This window comes from Larimichthys crocea, chromosome III, assembly GCF_000972845.2.
Source record: "Larimichthys crocea isolate SSNF chromosome III, L_crocea_2.0, whole genome shotgun sequence".
NCBI lineage: Eukaryota > Metazoa > Chordata > Actinopteri > Sciaenidae > Larimichthys > Larimichthys crocea.
Window position 1 is genome coordinate 34,419,803 of NC_040013.1, and position 10,630 is coordinate 34,430,432.

The following is a 10,630-nucleotide window of genomic DNA, read 5'->3' on the forward strand; positions in this document are numbered from 1 at the left end:
ACCCAAAACAAACATTAAAACACACTCGTGCTTTTATTATGAAATTGGAGAAGAATACCGGAAGTACTTAGGTACGGGCAGATTTTTAACACTCTCTCAAACACTTTCTTCAGCCGTCTCTCTCGAGCGGAATAGTACGGAGATCTTTGGAGGATATGGGTGCAAAAAAACCGTAAAACCACATGGAGGAGATAAAAAAAAATAAAAAAAATACTTTTAACTTCCTCTGCATGCCATTGGTTCCGCCGCGTACGTCGGGGCAATATATTAGACGTACCATAACAGGAAGCATTGACAAGTGTGGCTGCTAGAAATGTATAGTTTGTCTGCTGTAACATACTGTGTAAGTTTGTTTCAGTTACAATATTATGTTTAAGACAAGCTAACGTTCATACAAATACTCTAACTTAAGGTGGCAGCAGGGTTGTTGTGTGGCTGACTTTCATTACACCTTCAGTATCAAATGAATGACAAACCTATAACTCAGTGAATCTTAACTTCTGTCAGCAATGTAATATAATAATAATAGTAATAGTAATGCTCCAGCTACACACACAAATGTTCTCTGCTCTCACACATGTCTGTCTGTGTCCAGCTGGTTCACTCCAGCACAAAAGGATTGCCTGTTGCAGCAAGTCTCTATGAAAAAGCCATTGACAAACCACTGTTTGTGTGTGTGTGTGTGTGTGTGTGTGTGTGTGTGTGTGTGTTCAGGGGTGACGCTCTCTGAGGAACGAAAGAGATCATGTCAGTCTGACCTCAGAGAAACACCATGCTCGCAGCGAAGCTGACCAGCCGGTTGACTCTGAACGTCCTGAGGAGGATTCACCGTGGGACTCATTACTCCTGTGTTTACTCCCTGTCAAACTGCCTCCTTCACACAACAAAAGGTCCCCACTCAGACTCCAGTGTGTCCAGAGTGTTTTACGGTCACGGTGCAATCCGCCCGTCGCTCAGACTGCATGAAACACAGCACTATGGGAGAAGATCGTTCAGTTTGTCGGCTGCTACAATTGTGAATTCAGCACCAGCGGCTGTCCAGCCATACCTCCGACTGATGAGGCTGGACAAACCTATTGGTTTGTACATTAATTTGTTATGCAAATCAAGTTCTTTTTATGTTTATAAAATGTTTTTATTGAAAAATGGATAGGTACTGCATTGAGACTATAAAGTCAGCGTTATTTGTAGTGCCCTTGTTTGGAATATTGTTGAATCTACATATTTAGTATGAGTAATTCACATGTGTTGTGGCGTTGTGACCCTGATAAGAATATAAAAGTGAATTCAAAAACACTAAATGATCTTACAACAGATTTGAATGATCAACTCTCAGGACTTTTCCAAGAGTGAATGTTGAAGGTGGAATTTTTTATCTTAAGATATTTGTATCACCTCCAGAAGACAATATTAGTGCATCCCTGCTTTTATAATTTAATCTAAACTTACAGGGTGATGTTCTGTGCATTGCTGTGCAAATCAAGGTAATCTAAATCTTTGCTTCAAGGTATAATGGGAGTAGAGTAACACATTATTAAAAGCTTGCACACAAAGGCAGGTGAGCTCATATCCTCCCATCAGAAAGCGAGTTGCTTCACATTCACACAGCCACACACATTGGCCTAACATTCTCTGTTTTGGTAGACCCATGCAAGTTGCTGAGAGAAAACTGGCTCCTCAGCATTAGTTAAATCATCCTGCTGTTACTTTCCTCACCAGGTTATAGTTTAAAATGTAAATGATTCACTGTCTCTATCAGCTTGCCCCCCCATTTCTTTTCTAATCTCTTATCATGTGTCTCTGTATCGTAGGGACATGGCTGCTGTACATCCCGTGCACATGGAGTATTGCTCTGGCCTCTGATCCTGGAAATCTCCCTCACCTGGGCATGCTCACACTCTTTGGTACAGGGGCTCTACTGATGAGAGGAGCTGGCTGCACCATCAATGACATGTGGGATAGAGACTTTGACAAAAAGGTATATGAAACTACCGGTAATATATAAGCATTCTTACATTATCTAAGAGTAACAGGTCAGACTAATCACGATGACTCACACGCAGCTTAGCTTTGCCCTGTCAGCTCCATCTGGCTCTAAACAGGGCTTTTTTTCCCCACACATTTCATGGCCACTATAGTTACGCCTTCACTCTTGAAATGGGAGGACATGTAAATGGGGTTGCAAACTGCAACTACACTGATAGTTGCCACTAAATGCAACACACTGATCCTTTTAGTAAAATTCAAGTGTTATGTAACTTTAATAGGGCTGCAACTAACGATTGTATTTGTGGTAGAAATTCCCGTGAGACTGTAAGATGCAAGAACATTATTAAAAATTAAAAATAGCACTCAGAGAATACCAAGTTACAAGTATTTTAGCTGAAAGGTCAGAGGCCCCTTACACACACGATGAAAGAGAGAAAGAAACATCTCATCACATTTATACGGTTCTTGCCCTTGTTCAGTTATTACTTAGAAGTTTTTCCATAATGAGGAATCTGACCCTTATCTTAACACATTATCAACAAAAACTTGTCATAGAAACGTGTCATTATAAAGACAGAGAAACCTTATGAAGAAACTTATTAACAATTATTTACAGCTGACTCTTGTAACTCTTGTAAAAGCTGTCGCTTTTCTCAAAATACAACATAGTTAAAGGTTCAACAGTGTAATAGATACATTTTGTCAACACAATATTCATTGTTGATTAATCTGACTATAATTTCCTCGCTTGATCGCCTGGTTGTTTGGTGCATAAAATGTCAGGCAATGTTGGTCGCTGCTTTCCAGGCTCCGAGGTGACATTCTCAAGTATCTTATCTTCTGCCCAAGAATGTTCACTCTGCTGTCATGGTAGAAAAAACAGAAGGTGCTCACATTTGAGGAAATCAAGTCAGAGGATTTGGAAATTTTTTTCTGGTCAGTTGTCAAAATAGTTAAAACTAGTCAATTAAGTGACTAATAGCTGCTGCCCTAAACTTGATTATATCATAACCACTTTTCCCTTTTCTTCCTTTTATTCATGTATATTTTTATATATTTTTTCTTATTATTTACCATATCTATCTATAGGGGGTGGGTGTATTGTTACTAGTTATCAAGTAACCACACACCCACCCATACCCACCCTCAATGTTTTAAAAAAAAATTTGGATCACAAAAAAAAAGAGAACATGATTTTTTTATTGCAGGTGTCCAGGACAGCCACTCGACCGATTGCAGCAGGAGAGATCTCTCGGATGCAGGCACTAGTCTTTCTAGGCGGGCAGCTCTCTCTGGCACTTGGGGTTCTCTTATGTCTCAACTATTACAGGTACCCACTGATCCTCATGTTTTTATTAGATCTGTTTAAAAAAGAACAAGAGAGAAAATGTAACAAATAACCAAGAGTGTAGGTCAGTCTTGAGACTTAGTTTCTTGTGCCTTTTTAATGTGCTTTTAATGGTCATCTGACGCTAATACAAAGCTCCAGCATTCTAAGAACTTAGACAAACCAAGTGGATATTTTCCAAAGTTTCCAGTCTTTTGTTATTAGTTTGTCTTTTTAGTGCAAAATTCTCCCACTACTGCTCAGGAATATTTTTTTATCACCAGATACTCACTTGATTTGTCTTATTCTGACAGATTAGTCCTTATACAGCCCTAATGTATAAGACCAAAGAATCTATGTTATAATATAAATACTGAATGCAAAGTTGTTTATATTTTTTCATGGTTGACACTGTTTGGCTCACAGTTTCCATAATGATTTTCACAGCATAGCCTTGGGTGCTGCTTCATTATCTCTTGTTGTAACCTACCCACTGATGAAGAGAATCACTTACTGGCCACAGTTTGTTTTGGGTATGTAAGTGTAAGATTATCCCGTGGTGTTCTACATCTAAAGATAACATTTCTTCCCATTAGCACAGCTTAAGTTGGTCTCATGTTCCTTCTGTTTAGGCCTCACTTTCAACTGGGGAGCTCTGCTCGGCTGGGCCGCTGTCAAGGGCTCCTGTGACTGGTCTGTGTGCCTCCCACTGTATTTCTCAGGCGTGATGTGGACGTTGATATATGACACAATATATGCACATCAGGTAAAGTAGGGGGGGCGGCACAAAACTTATTTATGTTTCCCTTTTTAAACACTTCACTTTTTAACACTTCTCAGTGTTAAAAAATCACTTTCCATTATTTTAAACATATGAAGTAATTCTTTTATTATGGCAAACTGGAATATATTGATTTGGATATACAGCGAATAGATACCAAAAGGTCAAAGAGAGAGAGGGCACCAAATTAATAGTGAAAACATTAAAGTAAGTAAATATAGGTCAATATCCACAAATTCATTGGATTTTTATACAGTGAAGCAGTAGTACACTTACATATATGTATTGTTAGACTCAGTAATAGTACGATTACATATTGGGTCAAGTTGTGATGGTAAGCAATTGAGAATATACTGTGTTTGTATAAAAAACATACACATCCATGATCCAGATGCAAACAAACTGTTACCAGCCTAATTCAAAATTCTGGATTGGATACTATATCCTATCTAAAATTATATAACAGACAGGCAACAGTTAAATTAAAATGTATTCATATTTCATGATGCTTATTTTAGTTTTTAACCTGACAACTTTATGTGATTTCTCCTGAAAAACTCAAATATAGCATAAGATTCTGTGATACAGCTAAATCTATGAAAAAAATTAGTGCAACAGTGAAAACTGTAACAAAAGTATATACTAAATGAGGTATAGTAGGTATAAGACCTCTGTTCTTTCTCTGATAACTAGGATAAGGAGGACGACGTCAAGGTAGGAGTCAAATCGACTGCATTGAGGTTCCAGGAGCAGACCAAAACTTGGCTGAGTGGCTTCACTGTGGCCATGATGTCAGGACTTATTGCAGTTGGGATCAACGCTGAACAGACTCTCCCTTACTATGCTGTACTGTCCACAGTGGCCATTCACCTAACGCATCAGGTGAGGATTATTCAGTGTAGAATGCTGAATGCTCGATGCCAAGGAGTTAATTATTACAATTTCATTCCACAGTGAGATAATATTAAACTCAGTGAATTTGTCATGTAAATGTGTAACTGATAAATACCGTCAGTTATCGTCCTAACCAATCATAGGTCTCAGACATGGGTTTTGCATTAAAATGTGATATTTGCTCTCCTCTCTTTTAGATTTACACATTGGACATTAACAATCCAGATGACTGCTGGAAGAAATTTGCCTCAAACAGAAACCTTGGGTTGTTGTTATTTTTAGGCATCGTTGCTGGCAATTTGTGGAAAGAAAGACAAGAGACTTTGCTGCAAAATGAGGAAGAAGTGAGATAATCAGTATAAATATTACATTTTAAGTACATCACATACTACAAACTTCCACAGTATCTTCTCGGATTTTCATTCAAAACAAATCTACAAAAGATGTAATTAGAAGCTGTGAGATTTTGACCCACACAATAAAGTTATTTTATACATTTCTTTTGCTTGTGAGGCTTCATTTACAGGCAAAACATACAAACATAATTCACTTCTATGTTCAAGTGCTGATAAGTGGGCCTCTATTGGCTGCACACATACACAAACACATATCAGCAACATTAATTAATAACAATGAAGACACATATTTGCAGAAACTGTAATATGAGTTGTTGTTATTGTAATTACTTCTCAAAGCTGCATTTAGCAATTATTACCACTAGGGAGCAGATAGAATCTACATTACAATTATATTACATGACTTCCTTAGTAAACTTCAACTTCTGCAGGATAAAGAGCAGAATTATATTAAAAAGTGGAAATAGGCCAATGTATGTTGTAGACAATAGTCTCAAACCAGACATATTTCTTATTTCTACTGCTATAACAATACATGAAACAATCATTTGAGTGTTTATCCAGCTTAGACAAGTGTATATTTTCCTCCATGATGATGAAAGTTTAGGCCATAAACACCTGTGTATATGATAATCTGCTTTCACTGTTGCTGCCCATGTCAACATTCCCACAATTTGACCTAAATGCAAACCATGCCACCACAGTGAGAAACTGAAAGTCATGAACAACGGGAAACGTTTGCATCTCGTATAAACAAGTCTGCGCAGCCATGAAGCTGTGGTGGCATTCCATCGACGGGCGAATTGTGACATGCGGTTTGATGCCTCGATTATCCAGAAATCTCCATCAGATAGTCTGCTCCAGTCTGGGGAGACTCCTGGTACATTTTCCCCAAAGCCAAACCCAGCTGCATTATTGAGGCATTCACTGATCCTCCAGTGAGAATAATATTGGATTCTCAAAACCAATGCCAGACACCAAACCCACAGGAGACCATAGATAATGATGGATTTGGAGGGATTATAGGCATTATGTTTTAGAAAATAGACAAGACAATACCTTAGACACTCCAGCAGCATCACCTTTGTCAACTTTATAAGGACCACTCCTAGTGGATTAGGTGGATGGTTGAACCTGATTTCTGCCATTAGGGTCACAAATCGGCTGTAGGAGCACAAAGGGCCTCCGAGCATTGTTGTGAAATTAAGGATGTAGCTAATAAGAGGGAGGAGCATCACACGCCGATTTCTTTTAGATAAAGCATTAAAAGTTGTCAGAACTCGTTTCTCCTGTAGGTCCATGGACAGTGAGGTGATCCTTTGAGTGAGCAGCATCAAAGAGGACACTGCCAAAAACAATCTGAAAGAGCAGAGAGTTTGAGTTTCAGTTTAAGTTGATTACACATCCTTTCTCTTAGAAGGTGGAACATGTTTCAGTATCTGTTTGTATTTTATACTTTCCCTCCAGAACATAAAGCATAATAGTATACAAGTACTTGGTTCATCCTTAATGGTGGAAACAGCACTTGGCAAAGCAATCTCACCATTAGTAGCTGTTCTGGAGCTTGTGACCATATCTCAAAGTGGATTTTTGGAAACTGCAGCTGACAATTTCTGTCAAAAAGTCATCGTCCAAGGGAAAATCTTTGTTGAGCAAATTCCCACAGCTACTAAATAGACTTTATTTATTTATTATTGTCAACAAATCCTATGAAAAGACAAAAAACAACATTGTGTTTGATTTGATTTGATTTGATTTGATTTGTTAGTCCATCACAGTAGTTTTAGACTTCCACACAACAGCTGGATGCTGAAGGGGAAAGCTGAAGGAAATAACTCCAACATTTGATGATAAGGTAACTCATATAGACAGTGTATGTACAGTAACAGAATGGAGTGGATAAAAGGCTAGCAGTGGATGCCATAGTACGTCATCTGAATGCTGAAAGCAGAAAGCAAGCAGCTCCGGAAGCCAAAGCAGCTGCACTTTAGCACTAATATGTACTAATAAGTACTAATGAAGACACAGCTAGAAGTAACAAAAGTAAAATAAAAATACTCAAAATACATTGATTGCCAAAGAAACATCCTACTTATAAAGGGGCACATACCCCATCAGAAGGACATTGCAAATAAGGTCTCATGCATTAATGCTGAAATAGGTTCCTTATTGGGATTGGTACACAAAGCCATAGCCAAAACAATGGCCCGCATACTGCAAAGACAGTTATTGGTTGGACTGTTAAGACAGTGGATTAAAGCACCGTCAGCACCGAGACATAGTCAACCAGATACCAATGGAAACAGTGTTAAAATTTCTCTTACAGTAATACGATGCTGACTTTCCTGAAAATCTCTGCAGTGACAAACTGGAAATGTTGCAAGAAGGTTTCTCAACTGTGTTCAGGCCAAGTGTGGTTATGGAACAGTGTCATTCCTGAAACTGACAAACAGTGAAGGCCACATGCACTGTTGCTGTCATAATGCGGTAACCATTGGAGCGTTGGTCCTTTTTTTTCTTTTTCCTCTTTGTGGGGATGTTAGTCTTCCATCAGGGCAGTGTGAGCAGGGCGTTTCGCAAAATGAATTAAGAGAATTACTGGTTCCCAGACAATTCAGCACTCTGTGTTATATTTGATACTTCCCTTTTTTTCATTTCCTGATCGTGTGTGTTTTCTCTATCTTTTTAGTACTTCCACAGACTTTCACTTCTGCATTCAGTGAATTATCATGTATTATAAATCCATCTTATGAGACCATTCTGGTCATTCTGGTGTGCTGTAAATTCATTAGAAATAGCCAAATAGGGGTGTCGTTTAGCTCAGTTGGTAGAGCATTTTCCCCCTTGTACAAAGGCTCAGTCCTTACTGCAGTGGCCTAGGGTTCGAATCCGACCTGTGGCTCTCTCCTGCATGTCATTCCACATCTCTCTCTCTTCCCACATTTCCTGTCACTCTTCAAGCTGTCTCTGTCAGGCTCAAAAAGGCCAAAAAATTATTTAAAAAAAGAAACATAGAAAGACAAATAACACCGAATTCTATAGGTTGATACTGAATGAACTGTGTCTTTTCATATTTTTTGTTGGCAATAAAAATAATATAGAACATTACCAGACTTTAAAGACATTATTACCCAGACAGCTAAGTTGAACATTCATTATTTTTAGTGATTTTAAGGATGCAAAACATGAAGGTGTGCGCTTACAAGCAAATGATCTCATATGAGATTAGTACCTGATGCAGACAGGTTCATGTAGGTAGTATTCCCTGTACTGTATAAACAGGTGCCAAAAGGTTTGCCACAGCATCTGCATACTGAACACCCAGGCGTGGATAGAGCTGGAGTCCACAGAGCACACAAGCAGAATAAAGGCAAAGGTGGAGGTAAACAGAAGTGTGCTGTAAATGCCCATCGTGACAACTGCCAGGACACACCCTCCAATAGAAACAAACAGGTACCTGTAGATAGAGATGCATGGTGAAAACTAGAGGATCTACAGAAATGAATACTTTTCCTCTGAATACTTTACAGAGGAGTTCAAAATGCAATCAGATAAATAAAAAGCTAACAAATGCTTATGAATTAAACAAATGGATAAATATATAAGCAATAATAAATGTAATACTGTGGTAGTGCTATTACCTTATCTTCCAGTTAGACTGATTATTAATCATACTGCTACTACTCAAATTTAAATACAAATGGTTTCCTAGACAAATGTGAGTGTAATAGTGCCCTGTAATACACTAAGAAACTACATGACACATTACTTTTGAAAAATGTTGTTTACATAATAAAATCAATTGATTTGCAATTACATACCTGCATCTCAAGGACAGATATCCCCATTTAGCTAGAAAATAAAACAAAAATGCAAATGGAAGTGAAAAACACTGGTGCATTAAAAACTGATGATGTTCCCACAACCAGTTCATCAAACCCATCTCTGAGTCTCTGGATGAATAACACAGACAGAAGGACAAAGCCACTGATAGCAGGCGTTTGGTGCCGACTGTCCTATTAAAGAGGTGAAATATTTACTTTACCTTGGCTGACTATATTTGCCATTCCACCTGTGGCTTGCATTAAAGTAAATCCCTTTGTTTCTTATTATCAAACACTTTGTTTAATATGTCAGTAGTGAGGGATACAACAGCTTTTTGTTTGTCCATATCTGAGCAACTGTAGCAACTAAAAGAGGTCTGTTTTACATCTAAAGAAGGTTTCACTGTATGTGAGAAATAATAGGAACTATAGTTCCAAAATTATTACATGCAGCCATCAATAATTAATCTATAGTAGTCATTTATTAATGTAACAACAAGCATTGTAGATGGTCTACAATGCTTGTTGTTACAAGAGACAGAAAGGCCAAAGGTACATCAAGTGCCAACAACCTGGTCTGTGACATACTGTACTATAACAATGAACAGAAAACTCAAAATTTCTTCTAACTATATATAAATCTGGTTGAGCTTTCACTCAAAATTTCACCACAACATTATGTAAGAGGTTATTTTTTTGGTGCCCAGCTACACATGTGCATTTGTTATGAATATTATGAGTGGTGTGACTTTGTGTGCTGTAAGATATTATGCACTTCTCCCGACCTGGAACTCATAGTTCTTGCAAAAAATATGTAGGCAGAGGGGAAATGACAGAGGCAAAAAAAAAGATTTTAAAAAATGATAGTGGAGCTGTTATTTTGAGGTAGAAAAGTCACTTAATGCTGCTCACCGAACGTTATATTTGCATCTACATACAAACTAGTTAGTCACTGCTGGCTTTATACTGGCAGAAAGACAACCAAATTTATGATAAATCTATTCAAATAGTGTCAGAGCACAGCACCCTGGTCTTACCGCCATGATCCAACAATGTTTGTGTGAGAAAAAAACAATAAAACACAAGAAAAGATGTACTATTTAAAGCAGGTCCGACCAGTTCAGCAATCTATGTGCCAATGTGCACCCATGGTATGAAATGTTATATAAATGTTAAATGTTATATATAAATCAGTTATGAGTTAAAAACATAACAGCACAACACATGAATACTTTATCTCTAATTTAAAAGCACTAGTGTGTTTTGTAACAATTACATATGTTTTAGGAAAGTGATTTAACTTAAACAACTTGCGTTTTAATTAAAGATATTTCAAATCCCAATAAAACTGATGTTTAATAGTGTAAGTATCTTTAATTCCTGCCTGAGATTACTCATGTCTGACTTGATAACAATACTACTAGTCATGACTGATAACAGTCAGAACAAACACCAATAG

At 37.7% G+C, this 10,630-nt stretch overlaps 2 protein-coding genes across 3 annotated transcripts; one reads left to right on the plus strand and one right to left on the minus strand.

The window, feature by feature from the left end:
• The first annotated feature begins 125 nt into the window (after positions 1-125).
• coq2 (coenzyme Q2 4-hydroxybenzoate polyprenyltransferase) lies at positions 126-5,490 on the plus strand. 2 transcript variants are annotated; one of them, XM_027274068.1, is made up of 8 exons: positions 126-343; positions 715-1,079; positions 1,812-1,978; positions 3,198-3,319; positions 3,764-3,849; positions 3,949-4,082; positions 4,791-4,979; positions 5,189-5,490. In XM_027274068.1, the coding sequence occupies exons 2-8, from the start codon at positions 773-775 to the stop codon at positions 5,342-5,344; spliced, it is 1,161 nt and encodes a 386-aa protein (XP_027129869.1). In that variant the 5' UTR covers positions 126-343; positions 715-772; the 3' UTR covers positions 5,345-5,490. The 2 variants fall into 2 exon arrangements, with proteins under 2 accessions (XP_027129869.1, XP_027129870.1); XM_027274069.1 differs by having other exon boundaries at positions 126-298.
• A 252-nt stretch (positions 5,491-5,742) lies between these two features.
• mboat4 (membrane bound O-acyltransferase domain containing 4) lies at positions 5,743-9,290 on the minus strand. Its single transcript, XM_027273217.1, has 3 exons — positions 9,169-9,290; positions 8,580-8,804; positions 5,743-6,706 (listed from the first exon to the last, which is right to left on the minus strand). Exons 1-3 carry the CDS (start codon positions 9,288-9,290, stop codon positions 5,743-5,745), a joined length of 1,311 nt encoding a protein of 436 aa, XP_027129018.1.
• Positions 9,291-10,630: the final 1,340 nt, after the last annotated feature.

What these genes read in the sequence shown, in the direction of transcription:
- mboat4 (XM_027273217.1), bottom strand. Translation starts at nt 9,290, where the DNA reads ATGGGTTTGATGAACTGGTTGTGGGAACATCATCAGTTTTTAATGCAC. An exon ending in TATCTGTCCTTGAGATGCAG is followed by an intron (nt 8,805 to 9,168) that starts GTATGTAATTGC and finishes CTCTATCTACAG; the next exon opens with GTACCTGTTTGTTTCTATTG. An exon ending in CATGAACCTGTCTGCATCAG is followed by an intron (nt 6,707 to 8,579) that starts GTACTAATCTCA and finishes CTGCTCTTTCAG; the next exon opens with ATTGTTTTTGGCAGTGTCCT.
- coq2 (XM_027274068.1), top strand. Translation starts at nt 773, where the DNA reads ATGCTCGCAGCGAAGCTGACCAGCCGGTTGACTCTGAACGTCCTGAGG. An exon ending in GAGGCTGGACAAACCTATTG is followed by an intron (nt 1,080 to 1,811) that starts GTTTGTACATTA and finishes TCTGTATCGTAG; the next exon opens with GGACATGGCTGCTGTACATC. An exon ending in CCATTCACCTAACGCATCAG is followed by an intron (nt 4,980 to 5,188) that starts GTGAGGATTATT and finishes CCTCTCTTTTAG; the next exon opens with ATTTACACATTGGACATTAA.